The 27,553-nt window shown below is 41.1% G+C and overlaps 1 protein-coding gene and 1 non-coding gene across 4 annotated transcripts in view; one reads left to right on the top strand and one right to left on the bottom strand.

The window, feature by feature from the left end:
* Positions 1–255: 255 nt before the first annotated feature.
* Positions 256–27,553, bottom strand: part of IHO1 (interactor of HORMAD1 1) — a 42,553-nt gene continuing 15,255 nt past the window's right edge. For all 3 annotated transcript variants that reach the window (XM_027585175.2, XM_027585174.2, XM_027585176.2), the window contains 5 exons: positions 26,942–27,105; positions 10,458–10,506; positions 9,977–10,064; positions 2,563–2,666; positions 256–2,219 (listed from right to left, as the gene is read on the bottom strand). In XM_027585175.2, coding sequence (XP_027440976.2) covers positions 1,071–2,219; positions 2,563–2,666; positions 9,977–10,064; positions 10,458–10,506; positions 26,942–27,105 — 1,554 coding nt within the window. In that variant the 3' untranslated portion in view covers positions 256–1,070. The remainder of the gene's footprint in view (positions 2,220–2,562; positions 2,667–9,976; positions 10,065–10,457; positions 10,507–26,941; positions 27,106–27,553) is intronic.
* LOC113919004 lies at positions 26,462–26,568 on the top strand. The gene has a single exon (XR_003518751.1). It is a non-coding gene; the product is annotated as a U6 spliceosomal RNA (small nuclear RNA).

Raw genomic sequence — 27,553 nt, 5'->3', positions numbered from 1 at the left:
ATGCTTTTAAGTGTTTTGTTTTTTGTGGGGTTTTGAGAGAGAGAGAGCGAGAGCTTGAGTAGGGGGAGGCGCAGAGGGAGAGAGGGAGAGAGAGTGCTTAAGCAGGCTCCACGCTCAGTGCAGAGCCACATGCGGGGCTCGATCTCAGAACCCTGAGATCATGAGCCTGAACCGAAATCAAGAGTCAGATGCTTAACCAATGGAGCCACCCAGATGCTCCCCCCAAAAATATGCTTTTAAATGTTTTATATGTTTTATTTTTTTGTTACAAAATAAATATATATGTATAACAAAAATTCAAAACTTCTGCAAGATATAAATAGAAAGCCAAAGTTTCATATAAGCCCCATACCCTCCAGAAATATTACTGGACCCTTAGATGCTCTCATCAGCTTGAAGAGTGGTTGAAAACAGGATGGGGACAAAGAGCCAGGAAGAAAATTGGGACTGTGTGGCTCGTGTACAGCGGCACTCTGGGCATTCATTGGGTGCATGTCACCTCTCTTTCACTGGCAGCTTAACATTCTCGGTTTCTCACACAAGAAGACTTGACTTAGTGTGTTCTGTAATAATACATCCACTGATCAAAAAATGCAAGTGCTCTGACAGTAAAACTGGATAAAAATAATAATAAAATACTACTGAGGCCTGGAAAGGTATTGGTTATGTGTAGGAAATATTGTGAAGACCAAAAATGTGGTGTTGGGGAGTCATGGTGCTGAAGCAACGGTTCTGTGCGAGCCCTTCCGTCACGCAATATCCCTCCTTTCACCAGAAACAGCACCCTCCCCTGATGCCCTACACCCAGGCTGCTGCCCCAGCTTCTCACCACGGTCTTCACACGCTTCGCTCCAATAAATAAGGATGCATGTAGCTCTGAGGCCTGTCATGGGTGGCACCTGGTACCCAGAATGCCAGACCCATCCCGCCCTGACCCCCAGCGGGACTCTGAGCCCAAGTGCTCCCCTGGGCTTCGGGGGCTTTCTGCTGTTAGCCAGCCCCAGGGTGCTATCATTTGTCTTTCCAGCTGAGACCAATAAACTATCAGCTGCAGACATCTCCTGGGCTGGTCAGAAGCCATCATCACTGCTATCAAAACCCAGGTCATAGAGCACATTCTTCCCTGGCTCCCTGCACAGAGGGGCTTCTGAACTTCCCAGGCTGAGGTCGCTGAACCAGCTCATCTGGTGGTCCCCCTGGGAACTGGTGGAAAGCAGGCTGTCGTCTTGGGAAGAATGCCCGCCGAGTTGTAAGGTGTTCCCTTGTGCTGCCCTCATCACTTTACTGCGCCTGACTATTCCTCCCAGAACAGGGCTGACTGGCTTTGTGGGGCTGCTGGGGCCCCTCAGATGCAGGGGCTGAGCAAGGGGCTTCTGCTGCTCCAGGGGGGGCCTTTGTGGGCCAGAAACTGGAGGCTGAGGATATTTAGAGATGAAAGCACAGGCTTTGCTAGGGACGTGTTCTTGCTTCCTGGCTAGGAGCCTGCCTCTGTGGGACTTCCTGGGCTGCTGCTTCTTGCCTGTCCCCCGCCTTTCCATGGTTCTGCCTTTCTGTGCAGCCACCCACCTTTGTTCACAAGGGTCACACGGAGACACACCTTCGGTTTGACATTTTTGGCAGGTGTTCTTAATGCTGGTTGCAAAGTTGTTTAAGTCCAGGGGTAGAAGACTTGAGGCTCCTTGGGAAACCCAGTCCCTACCACCAGGAACTTCGGGGCCTGGGAAGCCGGAGCCATGGTTCTCTGAGCAGGTTTTAGGAAGGGTCCAGTTCTTGCAGTTGGTCTGCACTGCCCTGTCCTTGACTCGCCTGTTTCTTTTGCTGGTTCCAGCTGCCATCAGCGCAGCCTCTTCTTGGAGAGCATTACTTTTTGCTCCCTCACCACAGACACCAAACTCTCCAGGCTGCAGGGAACCCATACTCGGATTCCATACAGCAGGGGGTGCCTGAGCCTGCCAGAGAACTGGTTCCTCAGAAGCATATCTGTCCTGCCTGGTGAAATGGAGGCTCTGGACCAGAGGTGGTGAGGTCTGGGAAGTGCTGTCTTTCACGTGCCCTGGGCCCCAAGGGCCTGAAATCAATCTCTTCAGCTCTGCCAGGACACTGGTCACATTCAGCTGGCCTAGCTGCTCACACAGCTGCTGGAAGTCCTTACTCTGCTGGGCAACTAAAACTTCAAGTTGCTTCAGTTCGGATTTCATTTCTATAAATTCTGCTTGCCTCTAGGGAAAGACAGTGAGAAAAGAGTTATGGACACTGCAACTCAGAATGCACAATGAAATGTGCAAACCAACCAAAGGATGTGCTAGCAGAACCAAAGCTTTTCCCTTGCTGGGTGCTTTACAGAGGAAGCATGGCAACATTCTGGAGCAGGGCCCCTTGGGTCCACATCATGCCAGAGAACCTTGGAGGAGGAAGTTGGTCCCACCCTCGTCCATTACCAAGAGACCTATCTGGCTTCTGTTCTGGGCTGAAAAAAAAATTGCAACTTTAAAGGTGTCTCTCTGGGTCTTAGTGACAAAGCTAAAAACATACTTGAGGAAAGAGGTTGGTATCCACACTTACAGCTTCAAATCTCTTTTGTATCTCAAAGATGACCTGCTCCATGTTGCCTTTGTCATGCACTGTTTCCAACACCAGATCACTCTGGGCCCGCACAGTCTCTTGTACTAAATACAGAAAGTTGACAATCACTTCATGAAGACTATGGCAATGCCCTACCCCGCGCAGACCGCAATAAAGGGACGAGCTGGAATCAGGCATGGGCCACCTGAGCCTGCTCTGCTGGTGCCCAGGACTCTCGAACCAGATCAGCCTTGGTGAGGAGAGGAAGCCCGAGAAGAGTGTTTCTTCCACTATCTCTTCTTCCCTCCCACCCTGAGAACATTCTGGCCCAGGCAGCCTCAATCTCAGCACCTCCTGGGGACTCTGAAACCTGCTGCCCCGATGATGGCACCAAGCTCCTCCTTGGCCTACCTTTTTGGTTCTGTCCTCAGAGTGATCTCTTCAGAATGTAGATATGATCATACCTTCTCTGAAACCTGCACTGAAACTTTCAATAGCACCCCACTGGCCATTGGGTGAAGTCCAAATCTTTATTTATTTATTTATTTATTTATTAAAGATTTTATTTATTCATTCGAGAGAGAAAGAGACAGAGCACAAGCTGGGAGAGAGGCAGAGGGAGAAACAGACTCCCCACCAAGCCAGGAGCCCAACACGGGGCTCAATCCCAGGACCCGGAGATCATGACCTGAGCCGAAGGCAGACACCCAATCATCTAAGCCACCCAGGCGCCCCAAAGTCCAAATTTTTAAAGTGCCTGTGAAGACCCAGGCTCACTTCTGCTTACCCTCTCTGCCCACCTCCACATCTCTGAGGTCTGTTTCCTATGCAATCTCTGTCTCATCATTGGCATTGTGCATGCTGTCCCCTTGGCTTGGAGTACTTATGCTTCGGTCCCTTATCAACTCTACCCATTCCCCTCAATCACCACCTCAGTGGAACTAATTCCTTTTTTTTTTTTTTAAGATTTTATTTGTTTGAGAGAGAGTGACAGAGAACACGAGTAGGGGGAGGGGCAGAGGGACAAGCAGACTCCGCACTGAGTGGGGAGCCTGACACGGGGCTTGATCCTGGGACTCCGGGATCATGACCTGAGTCAAAGGTACTTGCTTAACCGACTGAGTCACGCAGGCGCCCCTCAGTGCAACTAATTCCTATTCTTCCCTCTGCTCTCAGCAGTCACCTCCTTGGAAAACAGCATATCCTGGCTGGCGTGGGGGCTCCTTTTCTCTGCTGTTGGCACCATTTGTGTGCTCTACCATCACTTATCACCTAACACCCATCACTTATTTATCCCCTATTTACACTTGGATGCAATGAACTTGGTGACCTGAGTGCTAAGCACTCAGGACTGATACTGATTCCTCTCTTTGGCATAGGGAGATTTTACACACACACACTTACTAACACATTGTGTTGCAATCAAATATTGCCACCCTCTTGCTAAATGGCAGGTTATGTGAAGACACTCTTACATTTATTCAATGAATATTTGATGAGTATCTACTATATTCTGCAAACTATTGTAAGTTCACATATATCTTAAATGCGTAACAAGTATAATTTACAAATAATCAGGAATAATACACCAGAAATTCCTTTTATCTTCTCATAACTATCTAAAGGGTATTTCAAAATTCTTGACAAATTTTTTTTCATTTTACATGGGTAAAAAACAATTTGGCAACAAGAGAGTGTTTAACTTCACAATAAATGGAAAATCAGAGTGACATCTGGTGATTGAAAGACAGGATAACAAACTCAAATTTATAGGACACCTGGGTGGCTCAGTCCGTTAAGCGTCTGCCTTTGGCTCAGGTCATGATCCCAGGGTCCTGGGATCGAGTCCCACATCAGGCTCCTTGCTCAGCGGGGAGCCTGCTTCTCCCTCTGCCTTCTACTCCCCCTGCTTGTGCTTCTCCCTCTCTATCTCTGACAAATAAATAAAATCTTTGGAAAAAAAAAAACAACACAAAAAAACCCCTCAAATTTAGTCTTATTTGAAAGCTTGCCTCAATCTGATAGGTGCTTTGGTTAGTGTCCCCACCTTGCCCGACCTCTGTGTTCTAACTATTCTGTCTCTTTTGTCTTCTCTTACCACCCCAAGGGCAGGAGTTTAACACATGCTATCTAATAAAGCTTAAGTGACTTACTTCAGAGTTTCTCTTTAAAATAAAACATAATCCCTTTCCTAAAAGGACTCTTACATTTGAGATTTTTTATATTAACATAAATTCTAGATAGATTAACAATTTTAGTATAATTAAGTAAATTGTAAAGTACGAGAAGGAAACATGGGAGAAATTGTGACTCTGTAGGGGAAGGCCTTTCTAAGCAAGACAAATCCCAGAAGCTATTAAAAAAAAAAAAAAGAGTTGTATATCCTTGTTAAGTTTATTCCTGAGTAGTTTATCTTCTGTGTTAGATTTATAAATGGCATTTTTTTTTTAGCCCACTACATTTTTTGTTAATTTCTGCTACCCAACTAAATTATCTTATGGTTTGTGGCACTTTACCAGTTGGTTCTCAGACTATCAAGGGAAAACATGAGGCTCAAAAAAATGTCTACTAGGGATAGTAGGGGGTACCCAGATAACATAAAGAATCAAGAAGCAAAATGGCATCAAACATCTCAATAACCAAACTAACACTAGAAGACAATGGAGCTATGCCTTAGAAATCCGGAGGACAAAGCATTTCCCCCTAGGATTCTAGACCCATGTAGAGATAGAAGACATTTTCAAACATGCAGTGTATAAAAAGTTTCCCTCCCATACACTCTTTCTCAGAAAGCTACTGGAAGATGTGTTATCACCAAATACAAGTATAAATCAAAGTCCAGTAAACAAAGGGATCCAAGACTGGGAAGGAAAAAAAAGGATCCTCAGAATGATGGTGAAGAGAAGTCCTAAGTTCCGGACCTTAGGAGTAATCTGCCCGTTTTGGAGCTGGAAGACTGAGCTCCAGGCAGGACGTCGCTAACGAGAAAATGAAACAGAAAGAATTCCTGATGTGTTTGAATGTATTATTTGGAGATTTACAGTTTTATCTGAAAATTATTATCAGATACTGTGCTAGGAACATGGAAACAATCTTGAACAAAACTGTTTACTACATACATGAATTTCTGCAGTTTTGAAAAGGAAAAAATAAAAATAAAAAAGTAAATAAACATGTACATAAATAAATGAAAGCTGTAGGGGCGCTTGGGTGGCTCAGTTGCTGGGCGTCTGCCTTTGGCTCAGGTCATGATCCCGGAGTCCTGGGATCGAGCCCTGCATGGGGCTCCCTGCTCCGCGGGAAGCCTGCTTCTCCCTCTCCCACTGCCCCTGCTTCTTCTTCTTCTTTTTTTTTAATTTTAAAGATTTTATTTATTTATTTATTTGAGAGAGAGAAACAGCCTGAGAGGGGAGAGGGTCAGAGGGAGAAACAGGCTCCTCGCTGAGCAGGGAGCCTGATGTGGGACTCGATCCCAGGACTCTGGGATCATGACCCGAGCCGAAGGCAGTCGCTTAACCAACTGAGCCACCCAGGCGCCCTCCCCCTGCTTGTGTTCCCTCTCTCGCTGTGTCTCTCTCTCTGTCAAATAAATAAATAAAATCTTTAAAAAAATAAATGAAAGCTGTAATAAATGCTATGATAGGGATTATAATAAAAATAACAGAGTGGGGGACACCTATTTCAGATAAGGTCATCGGAGATGGGTACATTTAAGGTGAAACTGGAAGGATTAAAGGAGCTAGCCCTGCAAAGATGAAGGGAAGGTTATTCAGATAGAGAAAACAGCAAGTGCAAAGTGAAAGAGCCTGTTATGACTAGAAATAGACAAGCCAGTGTAGTCTTGCAAAATTGCAGTAAGAAATGATAAATTTTATATTATGTGTATTTTACCACAGTAAAAAAAGAATTTTTTAGAAAGCAAATTTTCTATTACTCAATACAAAGTTAAATTCCATATGTCAACCACTTAGAAAAAGGCTGTTTACTTATGTTTAAGTACTGGATTCCTATTCCTAAACTCAATTAGTCAAATATTTTTCCAGACATCCTTGTAGATATTTGTAGTAGAAAGCAAATGTAATTATCTTATCCTAGATGAATTCCTAAATAGCAATGTTTCTTAGCAACAGTGAACATTACCAACCACAAAAGCAGAGAATGGGGAAGGCAAGCAAAGTGTTCAATTCCAGATTCAGTACTCAGAAGGCATCTATCTGTGGTCCCACATATTCTTTCCTTGTCCCCCAGGAAATGTATGTTTGGGATCTTCTCTTTCACAGGAGCTTTTGTATCAAGCTCATTACTTCCAAAGTCTATCCCTTTCTTTTCCTTTTAAAAAGTTTTTAAGAAAATAACTCAAACCTATAACAGTATAAAAAGGTATGCCATGCAAAATTGACCGATTCTCTCCCATGCAGACCTTGGTTCCACTTCCTGGAATTTAACATTATGACCTGGAACTTTGCATTGATACATTGATACATGTGCATATCCATGTACAGATTATAGAGCTTGTGTGTGTATATATGTGTATGGCTGTCCTCTAGAAGGGGACTCATTTCATTTCTGCTTTGGCCATAAACATCAGGTATTTTTAGCTTTTTTGTAAAAATTCCATTTAAAATCCATTTCCATATTCTAGACAGTATCTCTGTTTTCTCTGAAGATGAATGTTTTATTCATTTCTATTTTAGCTATTTGACAAGGGCTCTACTGACATGAGATCAGATTCTGACACTTTTCCGCTGATTGCCAGTGGTTTTCCTTTTACGTATTCTGTAGCTTTGCTCTCCCTGCCATGCTGATGACAGCCTGTGGAAAGGTCTGGGAGCCTCCATGTATAAGAAGAGATTGCTCAGTCTCCCATTTTCTTTGGGATACCCTTCCCAATTTTCACTAACTGGTCACATGCCTCCACATGATGTGTCCTGGAGTAAATTATGTGCAGACAAGCAGCACCTTGCTGTTATTACTTAATGATGAATAGCTATTTCCATTTCAACATGATTCATAAAGATAGACCTCATTCTTTTTAATGATTATATGTGCCTTGCTTAGAAAGGCATTTCTCCACTCCAAAATTATAAAAATGTTGCCCATTTTTTCTTATAGTTATTTTATGATTTAATCATTACACTTACTATGTTGATTCATATGGAATTTATTTTTATGTATAGAGTTATCTATTTTCCAAAGAAGACATTTTCTGATTTTCTTTCTTTTTTTATTTTTTTAGGTAAGCTCCACACCCAGCATAGAGCCCAACGCGGGGCTTGAACTCACAACCCTGAGATGAGGAGTTGGATGCTTAACCGACTGAGCCACCCAGGTGCCCTCATTTTCTGATTTTCAATAGCATCCCCTCCTTTTTATTTTCCTAATGATCATATTTTTCAATAGAACTGATACCTATTAGGTGGTACTGCCCTTTACTAATTAGCCCACCAAAACCTAAACTATAGTAGGATATAGATGGCCTTGGTAATCCACTCTATTACTCTGGTCTCCTCAATCCTCAGCTGAAGAGAACAAGAGGAGTTAGATTAGATGTCTTTGAGTGATCCCTCTGGTTGAACAGGCAGACTGTGACTGGGGAAAGATTTTATGAGCTCATTCTGTGAAGGTGCGCATTACATAATAACACAAGAGAACACTTTCACACAATATCTTTCCCTTTCCCTTATGAGCTACAGTGAGTGCATACTGAAAACTACAGAATGTACTGACTGGCAAATTCAGTGCTTCGGGCCAGCTAGACTGGACCACACCATATGATGATAGAGAGATGGTTCCTTTTTCAATGATTAACTTCCTGATCCTGATCACTACCTACCAAGAAAAGGAATGACTCTGAACAAGCTACTTGTGCCATTTTCAAGAATGATCTGGCTTTCTAGGGGTGCCTGGGTAGCTCAGTTGGTTAAGCATCCGACTCTTTTGATTTCAGTTCAGGTTATGATCTCAGGATCTTGGGATCAAGGCCTGCTTAGTCCCAACTCAGGCTCCGTGCTAAGTGTGGAGTCTGCTGGAGATTCTCTCTCTTCCTCTCTCTCTCTGCCCCTCCCCCTGCTCAAGTTCTTTAAATACATACATACATACATAAAACCTTAAAAAAAAAATGATCTGACTTTGTAATTAACATGATGCCACAGTATCTGTTACTGTTTGCCCTATCAATGTGGCTCCTTTTCCTGAGTCTTATCCTCTAAAAAGGAACCATCAGGGTGAAGGATCAGGATCCCTATGCCTACTACGACCCAGACCCAGTTCTAGTCCTTGCTCTGCCTTGATCTTGTATGGGGAGCGTGGGCACTTCCATTCCCTAGTCTGGGCTAAGAATGTCATATAATCCTCCTTTTTGTGCTTTACCTAGTTTCAAATGTAGAAAGCAAAAAGAGTGCTTTCCTTGGTCACTTACAAATGAGTTATTCCATCATATACAAAGGAAGCACTCCTGATTTGCTTCTGCTCTTTGTCTTGCTACTTCTTGTGAGGGCAACAGTCCCAGGCTTCCCGAACTGGTTTCCAAACAGATGCACAGTTGCCCTGTGTGTGGGATACCCAGGTTGGAAGCCAGCAGACAGTACAGTGCTTTTTTGCAGACAGATGGAGATTAATTTCTAAGCCACACAAAGGCATTAATTTTTGTAAATCATGAGCAATCCATTCCAAGGCATTTAAATAAGTTGACTTCAATTTGTTTAAAATAAAAAAATAAACACACAGACAAATGCAAACAAGTGCAGATGCAGTTATCATCTTGCTATTTAGTTGAGAAGCTGTTGGTTCTACAGAGGTGTCTGCCTAAGAAGAGCAGTGTTATGGCTCTCTTTTGTTTAGTAAGAGCCAGGACCGTGGTTTTATCTAAACATAAATCACTAACTGGTAGAGCAGGAGACTTTACAGGTCACTAACTATAACTGAAATGGAGAAAGATGCTATGATTCACTACAAAACAGCTCTCATTGAAACCATGGCAGCAAGAAGATTAGGTGACTGGAATATTTCTAACTCCCAAGGGAGCAGTCTTTATTTCTAAGTCCTAAGGGAACAATGTCTTTATAGATAACACAGCCAGCAACTCATTAGGGACTCAGGGATGCTGTTGATTCACTTCAGGCAGTGAGATGAGAAATCTGGCAGTTACCTATCCTGAGGCAGCGGGATTACTAGGCGGAGGAGTAGAGCTTCACAGAGTGCATCTAGGGACCAGGAACATTCCCAACACCTACGTGGGTCCCACTGCCCAGTTCAGCATGCTCCACATCTCTACAGGGCTAACCTTAATGTACCCATTCTCTCATCTGAAACACTATGGAACCTCACCCCTGACAGAAACGTGGCTAGGGTCAGAAAGTTCAGTTCACTGCTCACTAGTGCCCTCTGCTGATAACCTCAAATACAAGATACTCACATGTCTTGGCCACAGTCTCCAAACAATCCAAGATAGATTGGCTTCTTGAGCTGAGATGTTCCTCAGACTTTTCCACTGTTGTCTGCAACTAAGCAACCCCAAATTAAGAATGAATTCACAGACTATTGCCTTATTTTCCTAACTTAGAGTATTGTCATTTAGTGATAAAAAAGGTAGTTAAGGGGCGCCTGGGTGGCTCAGTCTTTAAGCGTCTGCCTTCGTCTCAGGTCGCGATCCCAAGGTCCTGGGATTGAGCCCCGCATCAGGCTCCCCCGCTCAGCGGGAGGCCTGCTTCTCCCTCTCCCACTCCCCCTGCTTGTGTTCCCTCTCTTGCTCTGTCTCTCTCTGTCAAAGAAATAAATAAAATCTTTAAAAAAAAGTAGTTAAAATACTGTTATCCTATATGAATTAAGGTCAATGTAATTAGTAAACTTCTTAAAATGTAAAATGTTTTAATTCCTTGACATGCAGCTATACTTACCCTGTGAATGCTTTCTCTGATATGGGAAATGAAGTCGTATAGAGTCTCACTAGAATAAGCGAGAAAGAAAAAAATACATATTTGTGAAATATTGAAAAAGTCTGTAACAGAATTGATTCCATGAACATGGCAGGCCTTCACCTGGCATAGCATCAAAACAGTACTTGATTAGAGTTGGAGACTCAACCCTGAAAAATCTGTGTCCAGCTACAAAAAATGAGAACATAGACTTTTTGTGACCATTGCCAAGGCAAACCACTTTTTTTCTTTTTAAAATTTACTCTACATGTATCTTAAATAAGGTAAATATTAGCAACTCAAGTGGTTACTACAATAAAATAGACCAGCTTTCATTTTCATAGCAACAGTGTCTTCAGAAGATAATGACTTCCTTCTGGTAGTCCAAAATTCCTGGAAACATCTTAGTCTAATGACTACTTCTTTGACTGTAAGAATGGGTAGAGATGATTCTGGGAGTAATATTAATTTCTTTTTTTTTTAAAGATTTTATTTATTTATTTTGAGAGAGAGAGAGAATAGGGGAAGGGACAGAGGGAGAGGGAGACAGAGAATCTCCAGCAGACTCCCCAGTGAGGATGGAACCCTACTCTGGCTTCATCTCCTGACCCTGAGATTGTGACCTGAGAAGAATTCAAGAGTCAGAGGCTTAACCAACTGAGCCACCCAGGTGCCCCTCTTTTTTTTTTCCCCCAAAGATTTTATTTATTTATTTATTTATTTGTTTGTTTGTTTGTTTATTTGAGAGAGAGAGAGTGAGTGGGGGTGGGGGAGAAGCAGATGAGAGGGAGAAAGAATCTGACGCAGACTCTGTGCTAAGTGCAGAGCCCGCCCTGGGGCTCGATCTAATGACTGGGAGATCAAGACCTGAGCCAAAACCAAGAGTCGGATGCTTAACCAAGTGAGCGACCCAGGCACCCCAGCAATATTAATTTTTAATGAAAAAGGAACTATAATAATTATTCCTCAAATATTCCATTTTTGAAAAGATTCAGACATGGATTGTCATTAAAATTTTTTTACAGGTTTTGTTTCTTCAATCTACACAATATAAATGCAAATATCAGTTTTTGAACCCTAATAGGACTATTCCTCATACCAAGTCTTTTGGACTGACTTTAAAAGAAGAATTTTGGGACAGCTGGGTGGCTCAGTGGGTTAAGTGGCCAATTCTTGGTTTTGGCTCAGGTCATGATCTTGGGGTCGTCGGATGGAGCCCCATGTCGGGCTCCCTGCTCAGCAGGGAGTCTACTTGAGAGTCTCTCTCTGCCTCTGCCTCTACCCCTTCCCCTGCTCATGTGCTTTCTCTCTTTCTAAATGAATAAATAAAATCTTTAAAAAAAATAATAAAAGGAGAATTTTATAGAACCATTAGGAGTCTACAAACCTTACACTTTTTATGATATTGGGACATTACCTGAAAAATTTTAATGTCCACTTACAAAAAACAAGAACATAGACTTTTTGTGACCATTGTCAGGCAAACCAGGCAAACAATAAAAATATTAAAAATTAAACAGTTAAGGGATGTGGAGAAAGGGGAACCCTCCTACACTGTTGGTGGGAATGCAAGCTGGTGCAACCACTCTGGAAAACAGTATGGAGGTTCCTCAAAAAGTTGAAAATAGAGCTACCATATGATCCAGCAATTGCACTACTGGGTATTTACCCCAAAGATACAAATGTCAGGATCCGAAGGGTACGTGCACCCCAATGTTTATAGCAGCAATGTCCACCATAGCCAAACTGTGGAAAGAGCCAAGATGTCCATCGACAGATGAATGGATAAAGAAGATGTGGTATATATACACAATGGAATATTATGCAGCCATCAAAAGGAATGAGATCTTGCCATTTGCAACGACGTGGATGGAACTGGAGGGTGTTATGCTGAGTGAAACAAGTCAATCAGAGAAAGACATGTATCATATGACCTCACTGATATGAGGAATTCTTAAGCTCAGGAAACAAACTGAGGGTTGCTGGAGTGGTGGGGGGTGGGAGGGATTGGGTGGCTCGGTGATAGACACTGGGGAGGGTATGTGCTATGGTGAGCACTGTGAATTGTGCAGGACTGTTGAATCACAGATCTGTACCTCTGAAACAAATAATGCAATATATGTTAAGAAAAAAAAAAAGAAGATAGCAGGAGGGGAAGAATGGGGGGGGAATCGGAGGGGGAGACGAACCATGAGAGATGATGGACTCTGAAAAACAAACTGAGGGTTCTAGAGGGGAGGGGGGTGGGGGGATGGGTTAGCCTGGCGATGGGTATTAAAGAGGGCACATTCTGCATGGAGCACTGGGTATTATGCACAAACAATGAATCATGGAACACTATATTAAAAACTAATGATGTAATGTATGGTGATTAACATAACAATAAAAATTTTAAAAAAATTAAACATTTAATGAATTAGGGGCACCTGGGTGGCTCAGTTGGTTGGGCATCTGACTCTTGATTTCAGCTCAGGCTATGATCTCAGGGCCATGGGATTGACTCTGTGCCAGGCTCCGGGCTCATCGGGGAGTCTGCTTCTCTCCCTCTCTGCCCCTCCCCCTTGCTCACATGTGCACATGTGCTCTCTCTCTCAAATAAATCTTTAAAAAGTTAATGAATTAAGGATGTTAAGAACAGAATGCTATTGAATTATAAAAGCAGAGACTAAGAAAGGGATATAGAAATTAAAAATAACAGAAACAAGTAGAATAGTTAGAAGATACAGTTAAGGAAATAGGAGAGAAAATAGAACAAAAGACAAAGAGATGGAAAATAGATCAATAGAAAAAAAAAAGAGGATAAATGCAGGACAGCCAACACACACCCAAAACTAGAGATTTGGAAGAAAGAATAAAAATAGGAGATTTTCAAAGATAACAAAAGAAAAATTTTGAGAACCCAAAATCACAAGTTTATAGGTCAAAAGGAACTCCTCAATGCCTAAAGATTATGACATGCCACATGAAAGCACATTGCTGTAAAATTTCAAAAGTCTATGGATAATGAGAAGGCCTTAAAAACTTCCAGAAAGAAAAAAGCAAGTGATTACACAGGATTGGGAATCAGAATGGCATCAGACCTCTTAAAAGCAACATACAAAGTGATATGGCAATGACAGCAATGCTTTAGAAATTTTTGGGAAAAATAATTTCCAATCTAGAATTCTATATCCAGCCTAATTTGCAATCAAGTATGAGGGGAAAATAAAGAATTTCAGATAGGCAAGGTCTCAAAAATTTATTTAGGTGCCACGCACCTGTTGTCAGGAAGTTTCTGGAATATATGCTCCACCAAATCCAAGGAGTAAACTAAGAATGAAAAGGACATAGGATAAAAGTAATAGGAGGTAGGAATGCCTAGGATGACGGTGAAGGGAGGACTCAGGATGACAGCTGCGCTGCAGAGCAAGAGTACCAAGTTCAGATCAGAATTAGGAAGATGACTCTGAGAAGAAAATGACACTGAAGAATTTCTGATGTGTTTGGGTATAAAACAAGGAGTTTCTGGGGAACTTGGGTGGCTCAATCAGTTAACCGTCTGCCTTCAGCTCAGATCATGATCCCGGGTTCTGGGATCAAGCCCCACATTGTGTTCCCCCTGCTCATGCTCTCTCTCTCTCATGAGCATGCGCGTGCGCACACACACACACTCTCTCTCTCTCTCAAATAAATAAAATCTTTAAGAAAAAATAAAACAAGTAGCTTTTTTTTTTAGCTCTGTTGCAGAATTTGGGGATGGACTGTGATTCCTACATAGAAAACTCAGCAAAAAAGAAAACAAGGCAATTTTTAACATTAGGAAAAGGTAATCATAGTATATATAATTTTTCTAGGCTAACTAGATAAGAATTTAAAGATTGAAAACTGGTTTTTTGTTTTTAAAGATTTTATTTATTTGTCAGAGAGAGAGAGAGCACAAGCAGGGAGAGCAGCAGGCAGAAGGAGAAGCAGGCTCCCCACTGAGCAAGGAGCCCAATGTAGGACTCGATCCCAGGACTGTGGGATCATGACCTGAGCCGAAGGCAGAGGCTTAACCAACCAAGCCACCCAGGCGTCCCACATGAAAACTGATTTAACCAAAATGATGGAAGGTAAGAAGTTTATGGTGGAGGAGGCAGAGAAGCAAATTCTTATTCCAGGGTAGAAAGTCATTCTCTGAAACTGAAGAAAATCAAGAAATGACAATATAAGCTATCAAACATATGCCATAAGATATGTGGACCTAAGTACTACCATAGCTAAAAGGGTTGCAAGTTGGTTGCAAAAAGGAAAGGGGAATTAAAAGTGGGGAAAGATAGGCCTGCTGTTTTTCACTATAATCCTAATTGTATTTTTTTAAATTTTATTTATTTGACAGAGATTGAGAGCACAAGCAGGGGGAGTGGCAGGCAGAGACAAAGGAAGAAGCAGGCTTCCCGCCAAGCAGGTAGCCCGACGTGGGACTCAATCCCAGGACCTGGGATCATGACCCAAGCCAAAGGCAGTCGCTTAACTGAGCCACCCAGGCGCCCCCTAATTGTATTTTAAAAAAACTATGAACATGTATGGAGAGCCTGGGTGGCTCAGTCAGTTGAGCGTCCAACTCTTGATTTTGGCTCAGTTCATGATCTCGGGGTCATGGGATCAAGCCCCATGACCGGCTCCACACTCAGCGCAGAGTCTGCTTGAGATCCTCTCTCTCCCTCTCTGCCCCTCCTCCCGCTTACACTCCCTAAATCAACCAGTAAATAAAATCTTAAAAAAATATGGACATGTAAAAACTTGATTAAAAAATACATAAAAATTGGGGCGCCTGTGTGGCTCAGTTGGTTAAGTGTCTGCCTTCGGCTCAGGCCATGATCTCAGGGTCCTAGGATCAAGCCCTGCATCGGGCTCCCTTCTCAGCAAAAAGCCTGCTTCTCCCTCTCCCTCGGCCTGTCTCCCCCTACTTGGGCACTCTCTCTCTGAAAAAAATAAAATCTTTAAAAAAAACCCATAAAAATGTAAAGATGTCTAAAATCTAATAATGCTACCAAAATGCTGCCCATGAAACCCCTATTATATTATAGCACCAGTTAAACCATGGTATACCACCAGTTAAGAGTGATTCTTTATTCTTATGAACTCCTTATTAGTACATTTGGGAACAAGTGTTCCCAACAGGAAACTATATTATACAAATTAAATACTGTTTGCGTATAATTTTATATTGAAATTTTTTAAAAGACTTATTTAGCTTGAGAGGTGGGGGCAGGCAGAGAGACAGGGAAAGAGTCTTTAAGCTGACTCTGTGCTGAGCGGGGAACCTGATGCAGGGCTGGATCTCAGGACCCCAAGACCACGACTCCAGCCAAAACCAAGAGTCAGAAACTCAATCCACTGTACCACCCAGGTGCCCCTATATTGAAATGTTTTATATATAACTGATAGCTCCCATTACCTTAACTGTTTATTAATCCCACCTGTCTAAATTGAAATGTTAAGTTCTGATTTACCCAAAGGCCTTGAGTTAAGATGCTTAATAAACAGTAAAAACATTAAAAGCTTGATAATTGAACCTTTCTTAAAAAGCTAGTGTTCAGGGGCGCCTGGGTGGCTTAGTCGTTTTTTGTTTGTTTGTTTTTTATAGAGACAGTTTTTTTTTTTTTAAGATTTTATTTATTCATTTGCGAGAGAGACAGAGAGAGAACAAGCAGGGGGAGAGGCAGAGGGAGAGGGAGAAGCAGACTCCCTGCTGAGCAAGGAGCCCAATGCGGGACTCAATCCCAGGACCCTGGGATCATGACCCGAGCCGAAGGCAGACACTTAACCATCTGAGCCACCCAGGCGCCCCCTGGGTGGCTTAGTCGTTAGGCATCTGCCTTCGGCTGGGGTCATGATCCCAGGGTCCTGGGATTGAGCCCCGCATCGGGCTCCCTGCTCAGCAGGAAGCCTGCCCCACTCCCCCTACTTGTGTTCCCTCTCTTGCTGTCTCTCTCTCTGTCAAATAAATAAATAAAATCTTAAAAAAAAAAAAAAGCTAGTGTTCATTTGGAAGCCATTTTTATTATTCTTTACCAAAATAAAATAAAAAAGGATGCTTAAAAGTAGAGATTTCTCACCCACCCAATATTATGTATAGGTTCATAGGAAGTCAACCATGACCTAATCTTTTCTCTAGAAAAAGTCAATTAGGAAATTATCTGTGCTCACACACACACCCTATTTTTAAGAATGGAAGTAAGTTCGGTCCTGCCCTATGTTGGTGAATTATTTTGCTTTGAAAATCCACTCATTTAGGGCGCCTGCGTGGCTCAGTCGTTAAGTATCTGCCTTTCGCTCAAGTCATGATCCCAGTGTCCTAGGATCGAGCCCCGCATCGGGCTCCCTGCTCCATGGGAAGCCTGCTTCTCCCTTTCCCACTCCCCCTGCTTGTGTTCCTGCTCTCTCTGTCAAATAAATAAAATCTTAAAAAAAAAAAAAAAGAAAATCCACTCATTTTTTTCAACAACTATTTATTGAGCCTTCTTTTGTGACAGGGTCTTGGCTATAAGTTTCAGTGATATGGAGTGAAAAAAATTCAACTCCCTACCCTCAAGGAGTTTACCTAGTTGGTATTTTTGAATGTGGTTTCAAAATCCACTCAAATTGAGTGATCCTTTATTTTTTTTTTTAAAGATTTTATTTATTTTTCAACAGAGAGAGAGAGACAGCGAGAGAGGGAACACAAGCAGGGGGAGTGGGAGAGGGAGAAGCAGGCTTCCCGCTGAGCGGGGAGCCCGATGCGGGCCTCGATCCCAGGACCCCGGGATCATGACCTGAGCTGAAGGCAGACACTTAACGACTGAGCCACCCAGGCGCCCCGAGTGATCCTTTATTAAAAAAATTGATCAAAGCTTATTGAATCACATCTTCCGCTTACTGAGATGTCCAATAACAATGTATTTATGTAAATTATAGTATATGCAGAGCTGACAGCAACCTGTGGGAGGACATAGCTGTGCCAATTGCTTATAGTCAGCATTTGTTGTGAGTGGTTAGTATTCAAGTATTTTTTAAAATCACTTTATTGAGTTAAGGCTGATATACAAAAAGCTGTATACATTTAATGTATAAAGTTTGGAGATAAGTATACAACTGTCAAACCCTCACCACAATCTATTCCATAAACCTATCCATCACTTCCAAAAGATTTCTCTCACTCTCTTTATTTAATAGCAGTAGTAGCAGTGATAAAAACAAATTAAAACATTTACCATCTTAGCAAATTTTAAAGTATATGGTACTGTATTGTTAACTATGGGCACTATGCAGTAGAGTAGATCTCTAGGATTTATTCATCTTGTATAAACTGAAACTTTGTACCCTTTAACTAATACCTCCCTGTTTGTCCCACACTCCAGTCCCTAGCAACTACCATCCTACACTATTTTACATTCCTCATATAAGTGGTATCATATAGTACAGTTGGTACTTGAACAATTCAGGGGTTAGGGGAGCTGACCTCCCCCGCCGCACACAGTTGAAAATCTGTATATAACTTTTGACTTCCCCAAAACATAAAAGCCTACTGTTGACCAGAGCCTTACTGATAACACAAATAGCCGATTAACACAAATTTTGTATGTTATATGTACTATGTACTGTATTCTTACAATAAAGTAAGCTAGAGAAGAGAAAATGTTAAGAAAATTATAAGAGAAAATATTTACTACTGTGCTATAAAAGATTCACATATACGTGGAATTGTGCGGTTCAAACCTGTGTTGCTCCAAAGTCAACTGTATTTGTCCTTCTGTGTCTGACTTATTTAATTTAGCATAACATCCTCCAGGTTCATCCATGTTGTCACAAGTGACAGAATTTCCTTCTTTTTTAAGGCTGAAGACTATTCCATTGTGTATATATACCACATTTTCTTTATTCACTCATTGATGGATATTTAGGTTACTTCCATGTCTTGGTTATTTTAAAGAATGCTGCAATGAATATGGTAAGGCAGATATCTCTTTGAGATCCTGATTTCAGTTCCTTTGGATATATACTTAGAAGTGGGGTTGCACCAATTTACATTCCCACCAACAGTGTATAAGGGTTCCCTTTTGTCCACATCCTTACAAACACTTAGTTTTTTTTTTTTTTTTTTTTACAATGGCCATCCTGACTGATGTAAGATGATATTTCATTGTGGTTTTGATTTGCATTTCCCTGATGTCTAGTGATCTTGAGCACCTTTTTCATACGCTTGTTGGCCGTTAGTATGTCTTCTTTGCATATATGTATATTCAGTTCCTTTGCCCATCTTTTAATTGGGCTATTTGTTTTTACACTACTGAGCTGTAGGAGTTCCTTATTTACTTATTAACCCTTTATCAGATGTGGTTTGCAAATATTTTTTACCATTCTGTAGGCTGCTTTTTTATTTTGTTGATTGCTTCCTTTGCTGTGCAGAAACTTTTTAGTTTGATGTTATCCCACTTGTCTATTTTTGGTTTTGCTGCCTGTGCTTTTGATGTGATATCCAAGAAATCATGGCCAATGTCAATGTCAAGAAGCTTTTACCTATGTATTTTTTATTCTCCTAGGAGTTCTACAGTTTCAAGGCTTATGTTTAAATCCTTAATACATTTTGAATTGATTTTTATGTATGATATAGGATAAGGGTCCTTTTTCATTCTTTTCCATATGGATCCAGTTTTTCTAACACCATGTGTTGAAAAGATTAACCTTTCCCATTGTGAATTCCTGGCACTCTTTCATGCTGTGTTAAATATTTAAAACAGGGCGCGTGGGTGGCTCAGTTGGTTAAGCAACTGCCTTCGGCTCAGGTCATGATCCTGGAGTCCCGGGATCGAGTCCCACATCAGGCTCCCTGCTTGGCAGGGAGTCTGCTTCTCCCTCTGACCCTCTTCCCTCTCGTGCTCTCTAGCTCTCATTCTCTCTCTCTCAAATAAATAAATAAAATCTTTTATTTAAAAAAAAATTTAAAACAACCCCCTGAAAGATCCATATGATAAGAGTACAATGCAACCATTAGAAATGATTTTGTATATGAAATAGAAACATAATCATTAAAGATTATTAAATCTAAAAAGCAGATTAAAAAATAGTCCATAGGAAACAGTACATTTTTATTTTTAAAAATACATAAAAATAGAGCAGCATTATATCAAACATTGTTAATGGAGGTTCACAGAGTAAACTGATTCAAGAGGCCGACTTGAGGATCTGACAGACCCAAGATCTCTCCCCAGAACTCCCCATTCAGTTTAGATGTGCTCCTTTGGATGGAGTCTTTCCTGATGCCCCTAGGCAGAGCTGGGAGCCTGTCCTCAGGGCTTCCAAAGTATTTGGATGCAACCTTTACTATACTATTTACAACTCTGTACTTAGAGTGGAAAGTCCAGAGCCTTTATTTTAGGCTGGTTTTTTTGGTTTTGCTGCCACCATTCTAGTCCTGGACCATACACTTTAGGATGATTTTTGCATCAAAGGAAAATAAACATCTATCTTTTTTAAGCTTTTGTTATTATGAGTATGAATGTGTATATATGTTATATACAGTTGAACATAATTCTAGCTAATAAAATGAGCCACCCAATATCTTTTTCTCTCTTTTTAAATTGTAGTTGACACTCATCACCCAACTAATATCTTTTAATAACTTTTTAACATTAAAAAATTTTAAGTTAACATATGAAATTAACTGTGTATGTGTGTATGTACACAATTCTGAGTTTTAACACAAATTTAGGGTCATGTAACCATTACCACAATCAGGAGGGCAGTATCCAAAGAAAACCTTCATGCTGTCCCTTTGTGGTGAAATCCAGCACACATCCCTAACCCCTGGTAATCATTGATCTATTCACCATCTCTATAGTTTTGCATTTCTCAGAATGTCACATAAATGGAGTCCTATAGTATATAACTTTTGGACTGATTTCTTTCACTCAGCATAGTGTCTTTGAGATTCACCCATGTAGTTGTGTATCAATAGTTCATTATTTTTTACTGCTGAGTAGTGTTCTGTTGTATGGACATACAATAGTTTGTTAATCCATTCATTCATTTAAGGACATTCATGTTGTGTCCAGTTTTTGGGGATTATGAACAAAGCTGCTATAAACATTACTGTACAGGCTTTTGTGTAGACTTGAGTTTTCATTTATTTATTTATTTTTAAAGATTTTATTTTTTTAATCTTTTTTTTTTTAAAGATTTATTTATTTATTTTGAGAGAGTGAGAATGAGAGAGAGAGAAAGAGTACATGAGAGGGGGGAGGGTTAGAGGGAGAAGCAGGCTCCTCGCCGAGCAGGGAGCCCGATGCGGGACTCAATCTCGGGACTCCAGGATCATGACCTGAGCCAAAGGCAGTTGCTTAACCAACTGAGCCACCCAGGCGCCCCAGATTTTATTTATTTTTTGACAGAGAGACAGCGAGAGAGGGAATACAAGCAGGGGGAGTGGGAGAGGGAGAAGCAGGCTTCTGCGGAGCCGGGAGCCTGACTGGGGCTCGATCCCAGGACCCTGGGATCATGACCTGAGCTGAAGGCAGATGCCCAATGACTGAGCCACCCAGGCGCCCAACATAAGTTTTCATTTATCTAGGGTAAATGCCTAGGAGCGGAATTATAGAGGCATATGGTAAATTATGCTTACTTTTTAAAAAAGATTTTTATTCATTTATTTGAGAGAGAGTGAGAGTAAGGGAGATCACAGAGGGAGAGGGAGAAGCAAACTCACCACTGAGCAGGGAGCCCGATGTAGAGCTCAATCCAAGGACCCTGAGATCATGACCTGAGCCTAAGGCAGCCACTTAAATGCCTGAGCCACCCAGGCACCCCTTATGTTTATTCTTATAAGAAACTGTCAAACTTGTCCAGAGAGTCTATGTTATTTTGCATTTCCACCAGTAAGAGTTCCAGTTGCTCTATATCCTTGCCCAGCACTTGGTATCGTCAGTTTTCATTTGTTTTAAGTTTAGCCATGCTAATAGATGTGTAGTAATACGTCATTGTGATTTTAATTTGTATTTCCAAAATGGCTAATGATGCTGAGCATCATTATGAGTATTTTTGTAATGAGCCTTTTCATGTTCTAGTTATCCGTATGTATTTTTTTTAAGTTTATTTAAGTAATCTCTACATCCAACGTGGGGCTTGAACTCACAACCCCGAGACCAAGAGTCACATGCTCTTCCAGTTGAGCCAGCCAGGTACCCCTGTTATCCATATATTGTCTTTGAAGTATCTGTTAAAATCTTTTCCTATTTTTTATTGAGTTGCTTATTACTTATTAAGTTTTAAGAGTTCTTTTTTATATTCTGAATATAAGTCCTTTGCTGAAAATGTTTACAAATATTTTTCCCATTCTGTAGCTTTTTTTTGTAAATTTATTTATTTTTTATTTTTTAAAGATTTATTTATTTGACAGAGAGAGAGAGATAGACAGCGAGAGAGGGAACACAAGCAGGGGGAGTGGGAGAGGGAGAAGCAGGCTCCCCACTAAGCAGGGAGCCCAATGCAGGGCTCGATCCCAGGACCCTGAGATCATGACCCAAGCCGAAGGCAAACGCTTAATGACTGAGCCACCCAGGTGCCCCATTTTTCTTTTTTTCTCTTTTTTAAGATTTTTTTTTATTTGAGAGAGAAAGAGAACATGAGGAGGGAGGGGCAAAGGAGGAGGGAAAAGCAGACTCCCCACTGAGCAGGAAGCCCAATGTGAGGCTGGATCCCAGGACCCTGAGATTATGACTGGAGCCAGAGGCAGACAGACACTTAACTGACTGAGCCATCCAGGTGTCCCTGTAGCTTGTCTTTTCATTCTCTTAATAGTGATTGTTGCAGAACAAACACTTTGAATTTTGCTTAAAAACAAACAAAACACAGGAAACTCTAAGCCAGAACTTTCATACTTTGAATTCAGGTTTTCTTCCCCAATTGTTACCATTTACTTTTCAGAGTCCTTAAATGCCACCTGGACTGTGTCCAGGGCTTTTAGCTGCATTCAGTGGGAGAGATAGGATGGAGTATGCTTACTCTGTCATACCTAGAACCAGAACCCATTCAAATATCCTTTTAATAAATTCCTTTTCCATTTAAATTAATTTATTTCTATTGTTTTCAACCAATAATTCTGGCCTAATTGTATTATTTATCCATCAAATGTCTGTTTGCCTAATCAGACTAAGAACTACAAAGATAAATTTGTAGTACTGGACCTAGGACAGTGTTTATTTAGTAAATGAATGAATAAACTTCACTATGGTGATCAACAATTACTAAAAGAACATGGCTATTTTATATTCTACTTGTAGTACTTAGGTGATTTATTAGTTATGAGACTGATCTGTTTTCTCAAATATTACGGACAAAAAAACCAATAATCTGGGTCATGGCCATCCATTGTTTGATGTGTCCAGAATCCTCCTCTAATGGGAAACTGCGTCTTTCTGCATCCAAAAGTGGTTCTGGTGAAGACTTGCAGTCACACTTCACCCCTATGATCTAAGCAAGCCTATCATAAGCTTCCACTAGGATTTTTCAGATTCAAACTAAGGGAAAAGACTCCTTCTTTCTCTGTGTTGGTAGGAAGCTGGTCTCTAATAGGAAAGAATAAAGTATAGATGGAGGGAGAAGCACAGAAAAGAGATTTCATTTCATTCCCTGTCCTTCCCAGATTGGTTAAAAGAACTAATAAATCCCCTGTTTTGTCAAAGCCAGTTTGAGGTGAGTTTCTATTTGCTATCAAAAGAGTCATTACAAACGCAATCTGAGCTAATCAATTAGGCTTTTTTTTTTAAAGATTTTATTTATTTATTTGACAGAGAGAGAGCACAAGCAGGGGGAGCGGCAGGCAGAGAGAGAGGGAAAAGCAGGCTCCCTGCAGAGCAGGGGGAGCCTGATGTGGGACTTGATCCCAGACTCCTGGGATCATGACTCGAGCCAAAGGCAGTTTCTTAACCAACTGAGCCACCCAGGCACGCTAGGCTTCTTTTGAGACTTCTTTCCCTCATATGTCTTCTCTATAATTTTGGGAAAATATGTATTTTCAAAACACAATATGTCTTATAGGTTTGTAGCATCTCTTATGTTTGAACTCTGCACCATGTCTTATCACTTTCCTGCTTCCAAATTTATAGTGGTATGTATTCTCTCTCTCATTTAAAAATTTTTCACTCCTTCTCACATTTTTATTTATTTTTTATTTTTATTTTTTTAAGATTTTATTTATTTGCCAGAGAGAGAGAGAGTGCATGGCAGGCAGAGGGAGAAGCAGGCTCCCCGCTGAGCAAAGAGCCCAATGTGGGACTCAATACCAGGACCCTGGGATCATGACCTGAGCCGAAGACAGTCGCTTAACCGACTGAGCCACCCAGGCATCCCTCCTTCTCACATTTTAAAAAAGATTTTATTTATTTGAGAGAGAGAAACCATGAGCAGGGGGCGGGGGAGGGCAGATGGAGAAGCAGACTCCCTGCTGAGTGGGGAGCCCGATGCGGGGCTCGATCCCGGGACCCTGGGACCATGACCTGAGGCGAAGGCAGACACTTAACCAACTGAGCCACCCTCAGAGGTGCCCCTCACATTTTTTTTTTAAGTAGTCTCCACACCCAACACAGGGCTTGAATTCATGACCTTGAGATCAAGAGTTGCATGCTCTACCAACTGAGCCAGTCAGGTACCCCATTCTTACCACATTTCTGACAAGCACTAATTAACAAACAAACAAAAAAATCTAAAATCTTGAGTTTTGGGGCACCTGGGTGGCTCAGTCGGTTATGAGACAGACTCTTGATTTTGGCTCAGGTCATTATCTCAAGGTCGTGGGATGGAGCCCCACATCAGGCTCCACACTTAGAGTAGAGTCGGCTTGAGATTCTCTCCTTCTCCTTTTGCCCCTCTGTTTGCCCCTACCCCTGCTCGTGCTCTCTCTCTTTTTTTTTTTTAAGATTTATTTATTTATTTGACAGAGAGAGACACAGCAAGAGAGGGAACACAAGCAGGGGGAGTGGGAGAGGGAGGAGCAGGCCTCCTGCAGAGTGAGGAGCCCAGTGCGGGGCTCGATCCCAGGACCCTGGGATCACGACCTGAGCCGAAGGCAGACGCTTAACGACTGAGCCACACAGTGCCCCTCATGCTCTCTCTCTAAAATAAATAAATAAAATCTTTAAAAGTAATAATAATAAATAAAATATTGGGTTTTATTTTTGCCAGAATTTATTAAAATTATGATTTTTTTTGCCTATCATATAAGTCAATATCTTAAGCTTGAATTTTTTAATGGAGAGAGATTTTTCAGAGTCCTCATTATTTGTTCTATTTGTGCTATATATTTTTTGCTATCTTGTAAATAATTGTTAACAGAAACTCATTTCACTACAAAAAAAAAAGAGAAGGAAACGATACAGAGAGAGAGAGAGACAGAGAAACGAAGGAAAGAAGAAAATGTTGAGAGAAAATTAACGTTTCAAAAAAACTTTTTTTAGGGGGGCCTGGGTGGTTCAGTGGTTAAGCGTCTGCCTTCAACTCAGGTCATGATCCCAGGGTTCTGGGATCGAGCCCCGCATCAGGCTCCCTGCTCAGTGGGAAGCCTGCTTCTCCCTCTCCCCCTGCTTGTGTTCCCTCTCGCTGTCTCTGTCAAATAAATAGATAAAATCTTAAAAAAAAACAAAACTTTTTTTAGCTGCAGAAATCTTTTTTTTTTTAAGTAACTGCTACATCCAACATATTCTACCAACAGAGTTAGCCAGCCTGCCCCTGCTGCAGAAATCTTGATCAAACAAAATATAATCCCATGCCTAGAGAACAAAAAAATTTAACATTGATCTATCTGAAGGAGTAAGAAGGTGAGTACTCTGCAGTACCCTACTATAGCCATGAGGGGCCTCTGAGAAACTGGTAGGGTCCTAGAGCCTGGATTCCTAGGGGAAAGAAGTCTCTCAATGCCTGGGAAATGTTTATTTACCAACAGAATCAAACACTTCAAATAGAGCATTTTGCTTTTCTCACTAAAGGAAGATAGGTATTCAACAGAAAGGATACTTAGTCTAAGAATCCTTAAAGAAATTCTGGCTCTTTCAACATAAAAGTACTAGTGGTGACACTAAGTGATACATCTTCACTGTCACAGAAATAATAAAGTATATTTCTGCTTAAGTGTTATATTTTCCATGACACCTAAAGTTGTTCCCGGAGAACTTATTGCCAAGAAATGAACAACTTAATTTCTTTGGTGACTTCAACTTATTTATTTATAAATTAATATAGGAGCCCTAATTTATCTCATGTATTTGCTAAGGTAAATGAATAAATATAAAACTAACAAATAAGACTGTATAAAATTTAGGGTATATCTTAAAAAATACCAACATTTTAATCTCAGGAAACAAACTGAGGGTTGCTGGAGTGGTGGGGGGTGGGAGGATGGGGTGACTGGGTGATAGACATTGGGGAGGGTATGTGCCATGGTGAGTGCTGTGAACTGTGTAAGACCGATGAATCACAGACCTGTACCTCTGAAATAAATAATACATTATATGTTAAAAAAAGAAGAAGAAGAAGAAGATATTAGGAAGGGAAAAATGAAGGGGGGGAATTCGGAAGGGGAGACGAACCATGAGAGACTATGGACTCTGAGAAACAAACTGAGGGTTCTAGAGGGGAGGGGGGTGGGGGGATGGGTTAGCCTGGTGATGGGTATTAAGGAGGGCACATTCTGCATGGAGCACTGGGTGTTATAAGCAAACAATGAATCATGGAACACTACATCAAAAACTAATGATGTAATGTATGGTGATTAACATAATAAAATAAAATTTAAAAAAATACCAACATTTTGGGGCACCTGGCTGGCTCAGTCAGTGGAGCATGTGACTCTTGATCTTGGGGGGTTATGGGTTTGAGCCCCACATTGGGTGTAGAGATTACTTAAAAATAAAATCTTAAAAAAAAAATACCAACATTTCAAAGTGAGAAAACCAGCCTGAATAGCTTGAATCAGCTTTTTAAAGAATTCATGTGCTGTGCTCACTTGGGCAGCACATACACTAAAATTGGAACCATACAGAGAAGATTAGCATGGCCCCTGCGCAAGGATGACACGCAAATTTGTGAAGCATTACATATTTAAAAAAGAAAAAGAATTCATGTGCTATATTCTTGACCCTAAAACAACTGTTATCTAATTTCCTAACTCTGATGATCTGAAAAGATAACAAATTAAAGGGCAGAATTTTGGCAAAATAAATATAACATTACTTGAATATTGTATTTCTCTAATAAGTCCTTTAGCTTACTTTTGCAGAGGGCCAGAACTGTGGCAGCTAAATTCAAACCTGCCACAAGTCACACTGACAAGTAAGCAAATAAAGAGTAATTATTAGATGAGCTATAAAGGCAAGAGTGTTATCATACTGAAATAGAATTATTTGACTATTAATATTCCATTTTCTGTTTCCCTCAAAAGAGATGAGATGTCTCCTCCACTTGAAAGGTTTGCATACCTGTCACATTTGTCTTTTGCCCTTTTCTTTTTCTCTTCAAACTGTTCCAAGAGGCCCTTTGATTTTCCAACTGACAAAGGAAGAGGAAATAAGCCTCTGTCGTTTGTATCTCCTCCAAACAGCTGGGGTTTTGTCTGGTACTTTGTGAAAATACTAGGTTCACTCTGTTAAATGAAAAAAAAAAAAAAATCACAGCATTTCACACATGAAAATATTTATAGCATTCACTATTTTCTACACAATGTAGAGTCACATTTAAGTGCAAACCATAATATAAAAAACAAGATGGCATGTAGTATTTCCTTTTTATTTCATATACATCAGAAAATTACATGAAAATAAAGCAACTCTTTTTATTAATAAGGTTTCTGCCTTACCAGCCCAGAGATATTAAAAATATCAGTTATGGGCACCTGGGTGGCTCAGTCTGTTAAGGATCTGCCTTTGGCTCAGGTCATGATCTCAGGGTCCTGGGATTGAGTCCTGCATCACATCAGGACTCCCCCTGTTCACTGGGGAGTCTGCTTCTCCCCTCTCCCTCTGCCTGCCGCTCCCCCTGCTTGTGCTCGCTCTCTCTCTCTCAAATAAATAAATAAAATCTTAAAAATATAT

The sequence above is a fragment of the Zalophus californianus genome, chromosome 1, assembly GCF_009762305.2.
Source record: "Zalophus californianus isolate mZalCal1 chromosome 1, mZalCal1.pri.v2, whole genome shotgun sequence".
In the NCBI taxonomy this organism is placed as follows: Eukaryota; Metazoa; Chordata; class Mammalia; order Carnivora; family Otariidae; genus Zalophus; species Zalophus californianus.
This window is presented reverse-complemented; position numbering and strand designations above follow the sequence as displayed.